The 19,060-nt window shown below is 44.2% G+C and overlaps 2 protein-coding genes and 1 long non-coding RNA gene across 5 annotated transcripts in view; 1 reads left to right on the plus strand and 2 right to left on the minus strand.

The window, feature by feature from the left end:
- Window positions 1-304: 304 nt before the first annotated feature.
- Window positions 305-3,139, minus strand: LOC125281341 (tetratricopeptide repeat protein 30B-like). The gene has a single exon (XM_048214474.2). It carries the CDS (start codon window positions 2,919-2,921, stop codon window positions 924-926), a length of 1,998 nt encoding a protein of 665 aa, XP_048070431.1. The 5' UTR covers window positions 2,922-3,139; the 3' UTR covers window positions 305-923.
- Window positions 3,140-3,219: 80 nt separating this feature from the next.
- Window positions 3,220-10,201, plus strand: LOC130544874 (uncharacterized). Of its 3 annotated transcripts, none has more exons than XR_008961560.1 (3): window positions 3,272-4,690; window positions 5,931-6,024; window positions 8,935-10,201. It is a non-coding gene; the product is annotated as an uncharacterized LOC130544874 (long non-coding RNA). The 3 variants fall into 3 exon arrangements; XR_008961562.1 differs by lacking the exon at window positions 5,931-6,024 and having other exon boundaries at window positions 3,272-3,532; window positions 4,441-4,690; XR_008961561.1 differs by lacking the exon at window positions 5,931-6,024 and having other exon boundaries at window positions 3,220-4,690.
- Window positions 10,202-12,250: 2,049 nt separating this feature from the next.
- The window catches only part of PDE11A (phosphodiesterase 11A), a 358,008-nt gene continuing 351,198 nt past the window's right edge, over window positions 12,251-19,060 (minus strand). The window contains exon 20 of the mRNA XM_026492464.3: window positions 12,251-12,530. Coding sequence (XP_026348249.2) covers window positions 12,372-12,530 — 159 coding nt within the window. The 3' untranslated portion in view covers window positions 12,251-12,371. The remainder of the gene's footprint in view (window positions 12,531-19,060) is intronic.

Here is a 19,060-nt window from a genome sequence, read left to right on the forward strand (position 1 = left end):
AAAATACTATTGATAGGGTTTTGAATATGAAACTGGCATTATGAATCTACTAGATAGTTTCAGAATTCACTGATATATCACTCCATCTGTAGTGGGAGGAGGAGAAGAATTTGTTGGGGTCATGGAAATAGTGTAGAATATTTTTCTTTTTTCAAAAGGCTATAACATGAATGTGTCCTAAATTCAAGTAAAGTTCTAAGGCTACCTTCTGTTATTAATCATTGTTAAAGATCAACTCCATAAATAAAAGGATCATGTTTATGTTCATATATTCAAATTAACAAATGGAGCAAAGAAAACCACGGAAATTGTCAATTGTTTATTGTATCCACACCATAGCATCCTAATTTTGTTATGGCACAAGATTTCCCATGAATCCTGCAAATTAAAAATAGCAACAGTATCTATAACACAAGGAATTTTTGTTAAAGCATTACAACCATACTGGAAAACTCTGCCCAAACATACTATAATCTATCCAAGATGTCTGCATTACAAAATTAATGTAATTGTAAGGGTAAATTGTTGGAGTACTACATGCAATCTTTGAAATAATTATTAATGTCTAGATTTCCCATATAGTTGATAGTGCCTAGTCCTTGGAAGATATAATCTTACGATGCAGGGTTTCCTTAGGATAAAGCAAAGTATGAAATACAAAGAGAACATGGGCATTACAGATATTGATACAACTTCCTCATTCACTTTTGAGTTTCTTCATAAATCCTTCTACGGTACAAGTTCTTTTATTATATTTCTTTTTGTGAGGTTTTTCGAAAGTTACATCTAAACTATTTCAATTATAAACTCTACAAGGCTCAATATGTAACAAATGTAAAGATGCCTAAGGATGGATACAAACAAAATAGAGGGCCAAATATAAATAACAGAGCCATTATGATAAATGGCATTATCAGACATAACTATATATTCCATCCTATAATCTCATAAATCAAAGCTTTTAACTGTCTGGATTCATAAGTGACTGTATTCTTTCCAGTATGCATTCTTTCTTCTTCCAGGGGTTGTTCAATAACGGCAGGTATGTTCCTGCCGTAAAGTTCACATTGTTCTAGAAACTGGACACATTCTTGAATAACACTGTCACGAAGCACAATCATGTGTTTTGACATGTTTTCTAATAAGGACAGGAAGCATCTTTTGGCATAATACCAGGTATCAGTTCCCAGTTTCTTATGATAGGGTTCCAGGCTTTTGATAACCCGAGAAATACCAAAGTCATAATTTCCTTTGGCACAATAGAGTGTCCCTATCACCAAATTCACAATGCAGAGGTGGTAGATTTTCTTATCTGGGTCACCATAGGACAGCTGCTCTTCCTCCTTTTCAATCTTTCTCATCAACTCCTCAGCTTCTTCATTCTGACTTGTCATAATGTATGAAACACACAGGTTAGCCAGCACAATAGCACTGACATTCAGGATGTTGTCATAGTGCTTCTTGACTATGGGTTCATAGAAACCGATAGCTTCTTTGTATTTGTTTTCCTGCATGAACAGGACATGGGCCACGTTCAGCTTCCACACATCATGGTCATTACAGAATTCCACAGATTTGCGGAAGATCTTTTCCACCATTGGATAATTCTCAAGGTTCCAGTAGATCTTTGCCTGGGCCATCAACACGGGAATATACTTCTCTAGAGTGTCATCATACTCATTCATTGCCTTTTTGACAGCTTCATCATCTCTATTGTGTCTTGCTTCCTGTACCTGTTTAGTGAGTCTCCGGAGCTGTTCAGTCAGCATCCCTGCTAGCCCATCAAGCTTAATGAAAGCCTCTTCAGGAGCTGTCTGGCAAGTGATCATGGCATCCAAGAAGTCATAGAGATAGGGTGTGAGGAACCTGTAGGTCAAATGGGCATTCTCTGCCAGCACATCGGCTGCCAGGTCAAAATACTCATACTTACAGTAGAGCAGCAGCAGGTTGCCAAAGGTCTCCGGGGGAAAGGGGTTCTGCTGGAGCAAGAACTGTAGCTTTTCAAACCCCTCCGTAGGCCTGGTGTCCATGTTCATGAGCGCCTGGTTGTGCAGGGTCACGGGGTCTAACTCTTCCTCTGCCCTAGGAGGCATGTCAGTGAGGGTTTCTTGGGCCACCTCGTAGTTTCTCAGTTGGTACTCGATGGCTGCCTTGAGGTTGAAGGCTTCCACCAGGGCAGTCTGATGAAGGACTAAGGTGTTGCCAACACTTCGAACATCAATGCCCTCCGTGGTCATGCCCACACCGAGCTCCGGGTGCTGGCGTATGCCGTGTTCAATAATGTCGGCGATATGCTTGAGAGCCGAGGCATAGTGCCGGCTGCTGTAATAGGCCAAAGCCAGGTTGTAGGAAAGGTCAGGCCGGTAGCCCGAGGCCTGCAGGGCCGCAAAGAACTTGGAACACGCGGCTTCATACTGTCCCTCCTTGTAGAGCAAACAACCCAGGTTGACCTGGCCGTCGGGGTCGTTCTCGCCCCCACCGCCCTCTCCCCCTTCCCCACTCAGCAGCTGCTCCACCAGGCTCTTGGCCCCGGGCAGGTCGCCCTCGCTGTACTTGATAGCGGCTTGCAGACGCAGGACCCGGCTGTGGTAGGCGGGGTTGTCCAGCAGGAGGAAGGCCACCCGGGTGGCCTCTGGATAAAGGCACGCCTTGTACAGGGCCTGGGCCTGGTACAGGCGGTACTGCTCCAGTTCGGGGTGCAGCTGGCCCAGCTGCTCATAGCACTCGGCGGCCAGCGCGAACTCCTGCAGGCGGTAGTAGCAGTAGCCCAGCAGCGACAGGCCGGCGCGGCTCCTCGGGCTCCGCTGGAGCTCGCCGCCCAGCAGCTGCACCGCCTCGGCGTAGCGGGAATCGCGGATGAGGCGGTACACGACGGCGGTGAACTCCCCATCCGGGATCTGCGCGCCGCTCAGCCCGGCCATAACGGCATTGGTGTTGGAGCGTGCTCGTTACCACGGCAACTAGCCTGCCGGAAACGGAAAGCTGCTTGTCCTGAGATTACTTTGTAACGGAATAAGCCCGTTAGGGATAAACAGTAATCAGTGAAGTTAGTCTTTCAATTATTAAATCTGTCCTCGAAGACTTTAGGCCGCTAAGGCCGTTAGTAACGCCAGACTGAACAAACGCTTCCAGGTAGCTCAGAGATGAAAACTCCACTTCCCGACATGCACCACTCTGGTCGCGGCGCCGGAACGCGGGCGCGCTGCATGCTGGGGGCGTATTCTCGCGGGATCGACTCACAGGCGTGGAGAGATGAGGTTTCAGTACCCTTTATCCTCCCATAGTTATGGAAGGTCCGGGTAGCGGGTTGTATCATTTCGGTGTCTGACGTCGGGGAGAAAGGGTTATGGTTTGAAATCCCTTGCTTTTTAAGCCTTTTATAGTGTGCAATGCCTACAAACGGTGTCGGTTCGTGTTTTGTGCTTGTAAATTAGCGGGAAGGAAAAGGTGGACGGACTATTTCCTTGGAATTGCCCTGGAATTAGAGTAGGTTCTTTTTTAAAGGTGCCCCGAGGGCATACTTTCTATGAAGGTAATAATCGAGAGATCTTTATTTTTGTCGTTTTCACAGGTGACGGTAGGAAATGGTTTTGTATTATCTGGTACTGTGAGACATTCAATTTTAGATTCAAGTGTTTCCAGTCCCCTTGTTTTTTCATAAACAGTTATTACAGAGCAGATGGCAGCATTTAAACTTGGCTGCATTTCCTGCCCTGGTCCTCTGGCTTTCACTACAAAAAAGAAAACATTCTTCCTTGATCTACCTAGATCTCTACTGGTATTCCATCATTTGCGTTGGCCTGTCTAGTCCCTAAGATAAATGGTGTCCAAATAAAAGCATGTCTTTGCTATATAGTTAAAGACTTCAGTGCAAGTCCTTTATCTTCTTCCTTCATGGTTTTGCTGCCCATGCAGCTTATCTATATGTAAATTTTAGACGCGACACCAACCATATTGTATTATTAAACCATTTATGTACATTTTTTTCCGATCTTAATAACCACTCCATATTCTGTATATTACATACAGGTAAAGAATCTGTGTACTGGAGAGGTTTACGTTATTGGCTTAAGACCACACAGTTAGGTAGTTAGCAGCTCTGCGGTGATATCCAACATCTAGTTTCAGTAGGAAATAGTGACTGATAAATAACTCATTCTGTATATCCCCTATAGATGTTGTAAGAGCCCAGTGTTTGGGGCCAAGTTGTAGAATGGAAGGTTAGTGTCGGTTTCCTCCATTCAACCAACCGACTTGGTGTGGGCAGTAGAAATTTGAACTTCCAGATCTGAATGGCAACTGTGAGCAGATGTTAGGAACTGATTAGTGGGTGGGGGTGGTATAGCTTCTAGTCACCTGGTGTATCTAGGAGGAGACATCTCCAGGTGTGTGATTGTTCATATCAGAAAACAACTGACTTTATGTACTCATTCATATCAGAAGATAAAAGGTCTTCTCTTGCTGAGAAATTGGCAGAGCTGTGAAGTTCTGAGTGTGACCAGAAAAGGAACTTACCACTGCATGAATACCGAGAGAGAAAGAAACTACACATTTCAGAGGGTTGAGTGGGGGCTCCCGCACACCTAAAACACCCGGAGAAAACAGGCAATGAGGACTACTACAGCTCTACTCAGACACTTCTTTCAACCCAACCTCTGGGTGCACACGTTAAGGGCCTTCGACTCAGCAGGTATGTGGGTTGACAGAGGCGGGTTAGTGCTGCCCAGTAATTGAGGGGTGGGTGTGGGAGGATCTTCACCTTTATGGCTGCCTGACTACATTTGTCCCTTGGAAACTCAGACTTAGTGTTTTAAAATCCTTATGTATGAACTGTTACTATGGATAAGTTACTGTTAAGGTAAGACAACAGAACATAGAAATGGGAAACTACCTTTTTATCTTTAGTCTGTCAGTCTTTTTTTCAGAATTGTATTTGTATCATGTAAAGCATTCACCTTCAAATGGCTTCTTGGAAGTGGATGAAAAATAGTAGGGCTATCTTCTGTCTCCCAAATTTCCCTTCAGGCATCAGTTGGGGTCCTCTCTTTGTGTTGGTACCTGTCTGTGGGTGTGGCAGCTGACGGGGGATGGGGGCAGGAGGGAGGCTGCTCTGTGTCTTTCCCCTTATTTTATCTGCTGCTGCTCCCAAGGCCTGGCTTGAAAAAAGCAGGACATTCGGTTTAGACAGATGGAGGGCAGGGTCATTTTCAAAATGAAATGAGTGCACAAATCACACTGTGAAATTGGCATGACCATCACTGCTGCTGTGATAGACTGACTTTTATTTAGTCTATGATAGGCAGTTGGGGAATAGATTAGGTTTTTTGGGGGGGAGGGTGGAAGAAGGCCCATTAATTAATGATAGAAATTCTGGAAAGCAATAAATGGGGTGGAATATTATAAAATGTCATAAAAGCTCATTTTGTTACCAACAGAATCTTGAAAACTGGAGCATGTATCAGAAAGTAAGTGTATCATACCACTCCTAGCAATAAGAAAGCATTTGGTGGTTGCGATAAAATGATTTAGTGCCTTCTTGAAAGGAACTAGGCTTTGAGAAAATGGTGCTGGACTCGATGGATTTTGCTGCATAAGGGAGGCATGTTTACCACGTAGAAGAATTCCATTCAGGCAAAATGTGTAGGAGGTAAAAGCATGACGTTTGGTTCTTCATATGCTTTTGTTTCTGCCTGCTAAACCGTGAGATGATCAAATCCTGTTCTATTTGTCTGTGTAATCTGTTCTCTTGTAAAACAGTTGGACGGTATGATTTCTTATTTATCCTGCAAAGGTGATCCTTTCCTCTTGGTAAAGCGGTCATTTCTAAACATCCCAACTACCACAGCCGTGGGCAGACATCTTCCTTGATAATGGAAGACCTTCTGCAAAACCATTTGCCAGTCGATCTTTCTTTTTCCCTCTCATTGCAGGCCATTTTCTTCAGGGTGGCCAGTTTCAGGGGCTCAGGTACCTTGCTTCCTCTCAACAATAAACACGGAAAAAGAATAAATCAGCGCCAAATTGGTAATGTAATTGACTCTTAGGAGCATCTGTTCAATCTTTTAGCACTCTTGGAGAGGTTGTGTACCAGATCAGCACTGGGGCATTTACGCTCAGATAGTAAGCCGTTTGGCCTCATTATGAACTCTCTTTTTGCTGGTAGTTTCAGCTTTATTAATATTTTAATTCGACTTCCTTCTTGGATATACCTTGGCTTTTTTTTTTATCAAGTAGCTTATATTTGGGTGCTTACAGTGTTATTATCTAACTTATCAGGGGGAGCACAATAGCATTATAGTTTATAAATGGAATTAGTAGAGAAGGCACAACTGTGGATACTGGCATTTAAAGAAAGCAGTCAACCATCCGAACAAAGAGCTACTCTAAGCCTCGTGTTTATGCAGTACTTTCTGTACCAGGACCAGGTCCTGCTTTGCCTAACTCCCCTCATTAATCCTCACAGGCCTTCTGTGAATTAGGTGACTCTTATCGTTGGCCCCATTGGAAAATCATGGGCTGCAAAGCACAATAGGAAGCCTGTGGTGGCTGCAGCCAGCACGTGGGGACTGGCGATTGCTTAAACTGGCCAGTAGGGGCCACGCTGCACCTCTTCCCTTGCTCCCCCTGGGCACCTCCTCTCCAGTCATTTGAATTGGCTTTGGATCATTTGCTGCAGTTTGTTCTAATAGAACAGGCACAATGGTGTAAGAATTTTAAGGTTTAAGCACCGAAGCCGTTGTGTAATTGTATGGCGTCAGTGTGGCTGGCAGCCCTGCATTGATGGGATCCCCCTGTGTAATTGCCCATGCAAATGCGAGCAATCTGTAACGGGCGCAGGAACCCGCATGCAGCTGCAGATTCTTCCCCCTCCAGAAAATTGTCAGTACTTTGAAGAACCTTTTGTCATCTTTAAAATGCTCCACGGACAGGACGGTCTCAGTGTCCCTCTCATATGGGCAAACATCACACATCAAGACAAGGTGAATGGGCTAAATTGACATTCAGAATTTAAACTGTCGCTGTTCGGATGCATGCTTGCCTCTTGCAGCCTTTAAATCACCTTCTCAAGAGGGAGAAAGATTATACCAGAGGCTCAGTTAAACTTTAAGCATTTTATTAAAAACAAAGATATTTAGGTCTCTTAAAGCAGACTGTTTCAAACTCGTGAACTGGTTGCTTGGGAAATGGCCACGCAATCTGGAAGGTAGTATTCTTACGATGAAACATCAGCCTGCAAATCTGCACAAAGGGAGTGACTTCAAACAACTCAACTGAAGACATAGTCCCCTTCTTTTGTGTAGGACAATAATAATGAGGAAGCAAATCCGCAGGGAATCCTTTTTAGATTATTGTATATCAAACTAAAATGGCAAAAGCAAGTTCCCCCGCGGGAGTGAGACTTAACAAAACCCAGACTCTTACTTCCACGGTATGCTGTTTCTTTCTCTCTCTCCCTACCCTTTCTCCCTTTCTCTCTCTCTCGCTGTTTCTTCTTTCGCTCTCTTCTTTCTTAATTTGTCTAAAGATGATTTGATCCAAGTCTAAAGAAAACAAATTGAGATTCTTATACATATACACACAGAAGGTGAACACAGAGATAGATGATAGCTTCAAATAGCGCATTTTGGTCACAGCGAATACTTCACTTACTTAATAAACATATTCTGTACCAGTGTGTACGTTCCACATTGGCGTAGATATGCTGCACAGATAAGCAACTGATCTTTGGCCCTGTTGGGAGATGTGCCAAAAACACAAGAACACTCAAAATCAAATTAGAAAAGATGCAACCCCAAGTTACTAGCTGAGGAAAAGGTAGTAACACAAACGATGTGAGCAGGACACCAGGCATTGCTGCGCCGTGAGTTCATGGCAGTCCCTGGACGTGCTTCGTTTTGTTTCTGCCATCTCTGTCTTGGATTTTGTTACTGCTCACTCAGGAAATTCTGGCCTTCTGCAGCCAGCCTCAACCTTTACATTTCCTGCTGCATTTGAGTTTGGGGAGTTCTGGACAGCAAGCGGCAGAACTGTTTCAGAGACTGTTGCTCTGAAGCAGATAATGAAACCTCGCTGTGCTGGCGTGGCCAGTTTTTAGGGGCCCAAATTAGGTTTTGTTTTGTTTAATGAGTCCTCTTTGAATTTTTATTTTTTCCAGCCCAGACATTTTTCTTTAGATTTAAATCTTCCCCAATATGTTTAGATTTCTGTCCGGCTTGAAGGGAGGTGTTTCACACTATTTCTGGGAACGAGACTATATTTTATCTTCCTGCAATTCATTAAGAGTCAGCAGGAGAAATGGATTTTAAAATAATTGTACCGCAAAGTAAATTGAGCAGACTCTGTTTAATGACCTAAGGTAAGTGGTTAAAATATGATAAATCTTGATACATGAAAAAAGCAACTGAATTCCTGTAGCATTAATATTAGATAATGCTGTTATTACACTAACAAAATTTTAAAGATTTTCTAACCCAACCCAACGTGTATACAAATATAAAATACCGGAAATGTATAGACATCTCAGATCTTAAAAATAAAAAACACATGCAATTTTAATTTCATCTGACTCATTTTATAAATTGACTTCTAAATTAAAGTGACTGCCATCTATGGGACATCTAGATATGAGATCATCTAAAATTGTCCTCTGCGAAGTAAGAGAGTATATTTTTAAAAAATTGTACTGATGACCATATCTTTCATGATCACTAGAGGCAGGCTCAGATCTAGCTGTGATAAGGGTGTTTTAGATCCATCCCATGTATGTAACTTTTTATTTTGTCTTTAGAGAGAAGATGACCTCTGTAGGTTTGTTCCTATTTTATTTGAGAAGAATACATAAGACCATTCTGTGGAAAACATTTTAAAAACTAAATACAACTTGTTCCTCGTGTAGAAATGAACTGAATAAGAGCAAGCACTTTTATTTTGCAGGTGGAAAACCCAAGACCTACAGAGTCCCAAGAGAACATGTCCAGCTGGTGGCCAAGGGGATGGGGAGCCCCTGTCGGCTGTGCATTGCCTGGTGCCCTTTACAGTTTGCACCTGTCCCTCCTGGCCAGGATCGCAAGCTACATCATAGGTTACGCATGGATTATGTACATATTGACTAATAAGAAAATAAATAGCACGTCTGAGAAAAATACATCACGCGGAGAAAGTAGGATGAAGTCATTACAACCATCAATGGCCAAGAGACTGGAGGAAGCAAACATCGTCTGGTCAGGTGAAGTTTTTATAAGAAGGCTCACGTTTCAAATGCCTTCCTCCAGTAGGAAATAAACATTAATAATAAGGACTGAGAACATTTCTGTGTATTGTAGAAAAGCAGAGTATATAGATAACCACACATACCTCACAGTCTTGGAAAATTATGCATTATTTAGAAAAGGGATTAAAAATATCTCCAACTTGCAAGTGTTCAACCTCTCACCCCTTGGGATTGCACAGGGAGGGTGCTGATATCCTTTTCCACTGCTTCATGGTCTCTGAGGAACAGACCCATGGCATTAGTCAGCAGTTTCTGAATGTTGACCCACAATAGGAAAGATACCTCGAGACAGGAAAAATAGATGGAGGCAATTACAAACAGCTACTTGATGGATGGTTGACATTGTCGGGGCTCCAGTGTATGGCAGATTGCGATGGTGTTGAACTCCCCTTGCTACCAGTGGATGTTGCTATTGGCAACCGTGCAGTGAAGCCAATAAAAAGGCAAGAAAATGAGACGAAAGCTCAACCTTAGTGGAAGCCGTAGGGTTTGTGCTATAAATTATGTTCCCCTTAGCAACATGTAGCATCAACACTCAGGGCGGCTTCGGGACCCGCAGCTGCCTGCAGTCTCCGTCGGACCCTGGGTCTGGTTTTATCATAAAGCACAGGCTTTAAAATTTTGCTCTAGATAGACTGGCATCCGTCTGTCGGGACTATTTATTTATTGTTGGGAAGGATAACAGATGTGGGTTCGTCTCTGCCTCATACGGACTGATTTCCAATTCCCGTTTGTGATATAAACACGATGTGGCACACTAGCCAGAAACACCTGCCGTGCTTCTGAGCTGCAGACGCCTACCAGGGTCTGCCCCAACTCCACCCCCGCTTTGTTCCTTACCTGAAGGAGGAGAGACAGCGTGGCAGAAGCTATTTTCCTTTATAGCAGAGTGATTCAGAAAACTGGCTTAATAAAATCCATAAATCTCCACAACCTCCTCTTACCTGCTCTGAGGAGGCAATTTGCCCGGCACTCTCTCTCCCCCAGCTTCCCCAGCCTTCCCCCGCAGAGGCAGCTGTGAAGGCGAGCTAGGGACCTTATTGTTCGGGCTCCCACTCCCTCCTTCTCTCCTTGGCCAAACCCCCCTCTAGTGGCCCTTTTCTAAGCAATTGATGACAGGATTGTGCATCCTCATTTTGGGGGGTTAGAAGCGCCATTTTCCTTTGTTTGGATTGACGTTCACTTTGCCTTTGGCAGTCCTCTTACCAGCTGCCTCAGCATCTTTTCTTTTTTCGGTGTCTTGCTAATCGGCCTCGTCTTCCTTGTTTTTTCCCCTCTTTGCCTGGTTTATAATTTTCTGTTACTTTATTTCTTGCCATAAAGAATCTTGTGTCTTCCCTCCTGATACCCGCTCTTCCCTCACTCCCGTTTTGGTACCTTCGTTTACCCATTCTTTAAACATCTCTGGAATGTCTGCTGTGTGCCTCCGGGGAAACTGTGCTCTTTGTGGAATGTGGCCCCTATTTCTTTAATATTTGAGTAGTCAAGTTAACTGATATTGACCACTAAACAACAAGAACAAAAATGGTGCACTTAGGATTTTTCAGAGCTGGAATGGACTTCAAGGTTCATCTAGTCCAGGGATCTTCCAACTCCTCAGACCTCCATGTATGTAATCAAAGAAAGGAGAGTTTACAGGGGTTTCTGGATCCCCCCACCCTGGCTTCAAACAGAGAATTTCAGTTTTTAGGTGTTTTATATCTTGGACATTCCTGATAAGATTTTTTTGCACAAAGAGTTTTAAGGTTAAAATATGTTTGAAAATCTTTTCCTAATGCAATCTCATTCGACAAATGAGGAAACAGGCTGGGAGAATTTAGGTGACTTGTCCACAGTCACCTGATCAATGATGCCAAAGCCAGGGTAGGAAGTCTAGCTTCTAGTCCAGTGTTCTTTGGATGAGTCAAACCATGTCCTCAATCTCTCAGGTAAAATGGGGAGCAAAGTAGTTTTGTAGTCATTGCATCGATTTAATATCGTTTATTCTTATTATAAGCCTAGCATCCTAGAAAGTTTTTGTCCTCTGGCCAGACTCTTATTTCAACTTTTCAAGCATTATTTCTTACACTTAAGAAAAATAAAAAATTGGGGACCATTGGATTTGGCTTTAGGTTGGTTTTGGTGGGAACCTTAAATAGTATACAAAAACTTATCCATAAGAGAACTCAAGGTAGTCGGTGATTATTCTCCGTGGTTCTGTTGTGTCTGTAAAATGTCCCTGCTGTTGGGAATAGTTGCTAAGTGTTCATGTGTCGCTTGTGGTAAATCCAGCTATGGACTTCCTTTCAGCCCTCCTTTAATTCGTCTATTAACCCATTCCTTCTGGGAGAAGACTTGGTCTACAATGGAGGCTGAATTTAAAAAAAAACTGAATAAGGGAACCGCAATCCCAATGCAGTGCTATGAATGTTGTATAAACACCGGTCACACAGACACATCTGCTGTCTCCCTACTAGGGGCCTTTCTAGGGGAAAACTAGGAATGATTGGTATCTGTAAGGATACTATAGTTTATCTCTTAGGGAGGCAATTCTATAGTTTATCTCTTAGGGAGGCAATTCTAAAGGCTCTGATCCATCATTAAGAAGCCTTAGGATAAAAATAAGATCCCTCTACAGAATACAAAGTGGGATTCTTGGGACCATGTGGCACAAAAGAGCACTCAGGAGAGGATGCGAAGGCAGGCGTTGCTTGGCCTGTACCAAACCAAGGGTGAGATGGGAAATGAAGCAGCGCTAAGGGCGTCCTCACGGCTCCGGACTCCCGGGCTGGGAAGGAGCAGGGCCGGCTGTCCTCAGGTGCCGGCTCGTCTGCCCAGCGCCCCGACTCAGCCTCAACCCGCGGGCGCTCAGCGGCAGGGGCAGCCGAGGGCCCTCGCGGCCGCGCCCCTCCCGCCTGCGGCTCCGTCCCTCCCGCCTGCGGCTCCGTCCCTCCCGCCTGCGGCTCCGTCCCTCCCGGCGCGCTCTCCTCTGCCGCCCGCACTTGTGAAAGCCCCGGCGTGCTCCCCCGCGCAAACGGAGACTGTCTGCCTGAGCTAGAAGGAACAGGGATGCTGTGGACTGGACCGAAGCCGGTGGCAGGGAGGCAGGGAGGCAGGACGGTTAGTCTCGGTCTTCCCCGGGGACCAGCGTGAGGCTGGCGGAGCGGGGAGAGGCAGCGGACGCCAGCAGCCTTTTCTGGTGCAGCTCTTCCCACTTACTCCTGTTCGCGGCCACCGAGTCCAGCATCGGCTTCAGTTTTACACTGACCTTCACCAACGCCTGAAATAAAACAAACAGGTGGAGGAGAGGAGCCGGAATCACTGACATGATTTTCCGGCTTTCACTGTTGAGGACAACGGAAACTGGCTGTGAGAAATGAAAAGTGATAATTATTTTGGTAAACACGAGCTATTTACAAGAAGCAAATATGCATGTAATGCCATTGTGTTACAATAAGAGACCCCATGTGGAAAATGGAAAAAGAAGAAGGGGGGGCATGTACTACTCCAGGGTGCCAGCCAGTTAGATTATGATCCTGTTTTAAATCCACATCAGACAAGACGGGACACAAAATATCCCGCTCACACATGGCTACTAATACGTATATTGTTGCCTGCCATGGAGAGCTCCAGATCTCCACAGACCATGAACTTCAGTTTTGACCAAGATACGCCTTCCATTTGCTCCACCACAGATGGTTCTGGGTGGACTCACCAGAAAAAGAAAGGCCAGGTGACATCCTGAAAGAAGAGAAGGTGCCCATTTTTCACGCTAAGGATCTGGGAGCTGTGCTACATGTACAGATGGAGATGTGAACGTGTATGGAGATGGACACGAGACAAGGGAGACAGGAGTGGGGAAGAGGGCGAGGGTGCTGCAGAGGGGAGGAGGGAAGAGGACATGCGGGCTGAGGCTGGAGGCCAACCCAGGATTCAGGGTCCTACTTGCAGGAGACTCTCCCAAATATTTTCTCTTTTACTTAATTTTGTTATTAAAAAAAAAAAAAGAGTCTCCTACTCCCTAATGGTATAAACTTACAAAACCTGGATGGCCTCTATCATGGAACAAAGCAATGAATAAAACAAGGATCGTGGAGCTGTGGGGGTTTTAGCCCATGGAACCTTTCCCACCCAATGCCTTGGGTATGTGTTCTTTGGCCACAGATGATCCCCCCCCCCCCCCCCCGCTCCATGTAAACATCTTACAAGTTTGTCCCATTCATCCCAAGGGGAACAAAGCATTGCAATGTCAGCATACCTCTGGAACAGCCTTCTCCGAGCAGGACGTGTGGTTAGGGGGTGGTTAATAGCAAAGACTCCCAACAGAAGGCACAGCCCTTCATGTGGAGGGTTACTTCCCTAACACGACTGCTAATCACCAGTTAGACCTAATCTATCGCCTCAAAGAGCCCTCACTTCAGGATATGAGTTAAATGCAACTGGATGTTAGTTAAGTGGCTGTTGGAAAGCCCGGAAGGAACCAGGGATCCTACTGAGTCGTGAGCCCTCCAACCTGGCTGAAGTGGGGTCCTTTCACACGGATGTCTCTCAAACAGAGCATATTCTCTCTCTTCAAAGCTCTATTTATTACACCAACCAACATTTAATTCTAAATCAGATTAACCATTCCATACGAAAATAAAACATAGCAACATGATAACCCAGGTAGTGATCAAAATCCCCTTTATTTTCATGAGAAGAATGCAAGTTACTGCTTTCTGCTCAATGCAGTGTTTTTATTTGGACAATAGTGTGGGGTAGCAACGAACGCCATGGTTTTATTTACTATGGCTTGGCACTGGCTCCTCTTCACTCTGATCAAGCCTTTTAATTAAACTGACTACTATAATTCCTATGGAAATTAGTGTTTATGTTATTTTCCTGCTACAAAAGCATTTCTCTAGAACTTATTTTTTTTAATCCCAGGAGCACAAATTGGAATTTTTTTCTGCCTGAAATGTAATTAAAAACTCATTTGATTACTATATTTCTGGCTCTGTTTTACTTATTAAATTCCTGTAATCAGTTTTCTTTTATGAAGCTGCTGGGAAATGATCTCAAAAGCAACACATTTTTCTCTTCCTTGGCAGGTTCCCGAGCATTTACTAAATTACATTCCTAGCACCTGCCCATGATTCGAATTACTCCACCAATTTATTCCTTAAACCATTTAAGTTTATTTGGCTTAGCCCCAAACAGAGATTTCTTTCCTTTATCTAACTCTTTGTTCTCTCTCTTGCTACCTTTGTGGTGAATAAAAAAAACAAACAAACAAAAAACCAAGAAACTTTGCGGGGTGGAGGCATATTTTTCAGAATTCCTTCTTCTCTTCGTTTCATAGTCTCTTTAATTAAACACGGAATTGCCATATTAGAATACCGTTTTCCCCTGGCAGGTGCAGGTCTATGCCAAGGTAGCAAAAATCCCATGCTGTGCCATCAGTAAGAGAATTGCTCCCACTATTTAGAAAGATATGGATATTCCTAAAAACTTCTTACCAGTGAGTGACACCTGATGAGTTCTGTGCAAATGCTACTTGTTTGCAAGTCTTGTTTGACTTGCTCTTCACTTCGCAAGAGAAGGGGGACAGTTATCACCTGTCTGGTCACTCCCCATACATATGCAAAGGGACTCTCAAAGTTATGTATTATCCCTTGGGGCAACCATCTGGCCCTCTTGGGGGCTCCCAAGCTCACGCCAGCTCCGCCTGGCCCACCACAGACAGCACCTTGCCTGCTCCGGGACACAGCCCTGGGCATCCAGTCATCCAAGTGGCTGAGGGACCCCACTTCCTTCCTGATTCCATTCACTCTGTCTTTGAGTCCCCTTGTGACCAGCAGGTACGGTTTATTCCACATTTTATTTATGTTTTGAATAAGTAATACATTCCCATAGTCCAATGGATATAAAGGGTAAAAAAGGTACCGTGTAAAATCTCCCTTCGCCCCTGCCTCAGACACTTAGTTTCTTTTCCAAGAGGCAACCAAGGTATCAGTTTCTTGGGTATTCTTCAAGAGACCTTTTATGCATATGTAAGCATACACACATACATACATGTGTATATAACGTGCATGTATACATATAATACATTATATATGTGTGTGTGGATAGTTGATTCCTCTACCATTTTGGATCTTACTTTCAGAGATGGATTGAAATCAAAACTTTGTGGAACATTATTACGATGCTTGAGTGAGCCCAAATGTACTGTGTAGAAATTAACACTTGGAGTATATAGAGAGGAGAGGGACCAAATTCTCATTTTCTATTGCTAGGATGCTGAGACTTTCTTCTGCAGAGCTTAATCGGCTGTGAATCCCATCTATTGTCATTTTCCTCAGAAAAATTGTAGTTTTCTGGAAGTTTGATTTGGTTTTTTTTTTTTAATAGCTTCCATGACTCTGTTTATCATGCTTGATCTTTTCTCTACCCTTTTGAACATATAAAACATAATAAATGCTTAATGTCCTTCTCCATCAATTCTATGATCTGTATCATTTCTGAGTCTGTATTGATTGATTTTTTTTTCTCATTATTATGGGCCAAGTTTTCTTGCTTCTTTGCATGCCTGGTAACTCTTGACTGGATATCAGCCATTGTGAATTTTATGCTGTTGTGTACGGATTTTTATTTAATCTATTTATTTATTTTTGCGTTTCTTTAAACATTTTTCAATTTTGTTCTGGGATGTGGTTACGTTACTTGGAAATAATTTGGTCCTTTTGAGGCTTTCTTTTAAGCCTTGCTAGGTTGGTCCAGAGGAGCCTTTAGGGTTAATTTGGGTCCACTCCTGAGACAATCATCTTCTGAGAACTGTACCCGGCACCTCATACATTTCAAGGCTTTTCTCTCCTGTTCTGGCTGGTGGGAATGTGGGCTGCTCCCTAGCCTGTGTGAGCTCTGAGGATTGTTCTCCTTGTTCCTTTTTGCTGTTTTTCCCCTCAGCCTTAGCAGCTTCCCCACATGCATGCGGTGAACAGCACTGAAGATTGCTCTGCAGGTCTCTGGAACTCTCTCTCGGGTAGCTGTCTCCTCTCTGCTCGTCTTCCCTGGGAACTCCAACCCCCGTGGCCTCCCAGGCTCCTGGCTCTGCGTCCTCAGCTCAGGGAGATGGCTGGGCTCTGCCTGGGTCTCCCTCCCTGCGCCGTGGCCACGGAAGTTGTCTCCCGCGGTAAGCGAAGACAATTGCAGGGCTCACTTCATTTGTTCCCCTCTCTCAGGAATCACTATATTGTGCTACATGCTGCCTGTGTCCACTGTCTGTAAACTATTTTTTCATGCTTTTCCCCCTGTCGCTCTATCATGGTCAGCAGTGGAAGTCCCTTCTCAGTGGTTTTAAACAGCTCTGTTTGGGAGACTATCCCACGAGCTCCCATGGAGAGTGGAAATAAGGCCTTTCATCTTTGTGTCTGTAGCTCCTACCACAGTGACCCTGGGGGACAAGAACCTTTCCTGTCCTCTGCCCACAGAGCAGTGGAGAGAAGAAGGGGTAAGGCTAGCAGCTGCCAGTGGCTGAGAGTGGGGTCAGGACGTTCTGACCTGCTACAGGATGCTGCTATAAAAACAATCCCAGAATGACCCTCTTGGGAAATGAATATAGTATTCTCTCTTATTACCATTACCACGTTTCTTTATCAGTTCACCAAGCTGCTAGGAGTGAGATTCTGGCCCTGCTTTCCCTCTGCCGTCATGATCCACATCTGGCCCATTGTGTACTTATCAGCTGACCGTGATCACCTCTTAGAACTCAACTGCTCAATAGACGGGGCAGATGTGGGGCAAGGGAATAAACAAAGAGAAAGCCACGTTCCTAGAAAAAAGTCATTACTCCTATACTCTGTTGTTGGAAGGGGGCATAAAGGAGCACCAGCAAATTAAAACCACATTTGTCTTTGAACTTGAAAATGTCCAACTATGTCATTAATATCTTTTCAGAACTTTGAGGGAGTTATCTGAGCTGGCTATTCGTTTATTTTTTTCAAAGGCCAAAGAGAGAAGATGGTTTTCACTTCCTATGGTTGAATTCTGTAATTCCAGAGCACTGGCAGTAAGACTTAGTATTTTCTGCCTTCCCCGTCCCCACCTTACCCAAGAGAAATATTCTGAAACTAAGCGGTACAATACATGGTAGAAGACAATGAATTTAAAGTATTTCTTTGGAGCTCAGTTGATTAAGCATCTGCCTTTGGCTCAGGTCATGATCCTGGGGTCCTGGGATTGAATCCCGTGTAGGGCTCCCTGCTCAGTGGGGAGTCTGCTTCTCCCTCTCCCTCTGCCTGCCACTCGCCCTGCTTATACTCTCTCGCTCGCTCTCTCAAATAAATAAAATTTTTTAAAAAATAAAATAAAAAATGAAGTATTTATTTAATATCAATTTTTGATAAAATGTGAAATTAGACCTGGAGCCCATCTCAACTAGCTGTTTGAGGCAATATCCTTGTTATGAAAATATGATCAGTTTACTGAGTGAAAATGTCAGAAAGCCCATTTGGGGGTTGGTATCTTGAAATGGAAAACCCTCGATGATACGGCCAGCCGCTGCCATCCCCGCGCAGACCGTCAAGGGACGGGGCAAGAGAGCGTGCAAGCAGGGGCAGGCCCCGAGGTTCTCCTGGATCCAGGTGACTGGTCCGAGCAACTCCGAGGAACAAATCCCAACCTTTAAATTGTCGAACTGCTACGTTTCTTAAGATTATTCATGATTCAACCTGACATATTCCTGAATTTTCCATGCCATGTGGCGGTGCATTGGCTAAGGATCATGTTTGGCTTGCCGGCCTTCCACTCTTCTGTCGTGTTGCAAAGGCCGGAGACCGTGAACTGCTTGTCCAGAACTGAACTCGTCACCTTCCTCCGAACCTTCCTCTTCAGTTTACTCTCTCGGGGAAGTGAGCATTATCACCTCCACACAGCTGCTCAGCCCAGAAATCTATGAGCCATCCGTGACATCTCCCTCTTCCCCCCACCTCCACACTTATCACCTGGTCCTGTCAACCCTGCTTCCAAAATGTCTGTGTGTGTCAGTCTCTTGCCACGTCTCCAGCCCTGGTTTAGCCCTGTCCATCATCTTCTCAACTGCTCTAACCTGCTCCTCTCCTACCGGGATGCTTGCCTGCCCCCTCCCCCCACCCAATTAACCATCCACATTGTAGCCACAGATCCCAGCTCGCCCGGGATCCCAGCTCTCTACCCCGAGCCTTTCAGTGGCTCCCATTTGATATGAATGTGCTGCAAGAATCCACTGGAAAAGGAGAATTGTGGTATTAAAAGAGAATGGAATCCAGAAACAAAACAGGAGAGAAAAAAACCCCATAAAACCCAATGAAAAACTTAGGGGTTATGGTACAAAAGCAGAACTTTTAAATGCCCAAATAATCCCATCAAGTTTTCTAGAAAACTTGAAATTCACATCTTTCTAACACTTTCCTGAGGAAAAAAAAAAAAAAAAAGCCAAACTCCACATGGTGTGTTTGGCAGGGGAGTAGCCGAAGTGTTAGTTACTCCACGTGAGAGCAGATGGAGCTGGCTGCGGGGTCCAGATGGGAGGCAGCAAACAGATTCCTCCTAAACCTCACTCTTTCTCTCCCCAGTTCAATGGCCTTTGAAACTCAAGGTTGTGTAAAAATTAATTTGCATTAAATTGCTTAAGATAATGTATTAACTACCATAGGAGGCTCCCAGCAGTTTTTAAAACTTGCTTCGAAAAACAAATAATCAAACAATAATGGTGAACACAGAAGCAAGCCAAGACTCCTGTGAATAAATGTTTTTAAACATTCACATTAAAGATACGCGCTTTAAAATAAATCT

The sequence above is a fragment of the Ursus arctos genome, unplaced genomic scaffold (assembly GCF_023065955.2).
Source record: "Ursus arctos isolate Adak ecotype North America unplaced genomic scaffold, UrsArc2.0 scaffold_1, whole genome shotgun sequence".
NCBI lineage: Eukaryota > Metazoa > Chordata > Mammalia > Carnivora > Ursidae > Ursus > Ursus arctos.

Excerpts from the sequence above, each read along its gene's own strand:
- LOC125281341 (XM_048214474.2), bottom strand. The coding sequence starts at position 2,921 with ATGGCCGGGCTGAGCGGCGCGCAGATCCCGGATGGGGAGTTCACCGCC.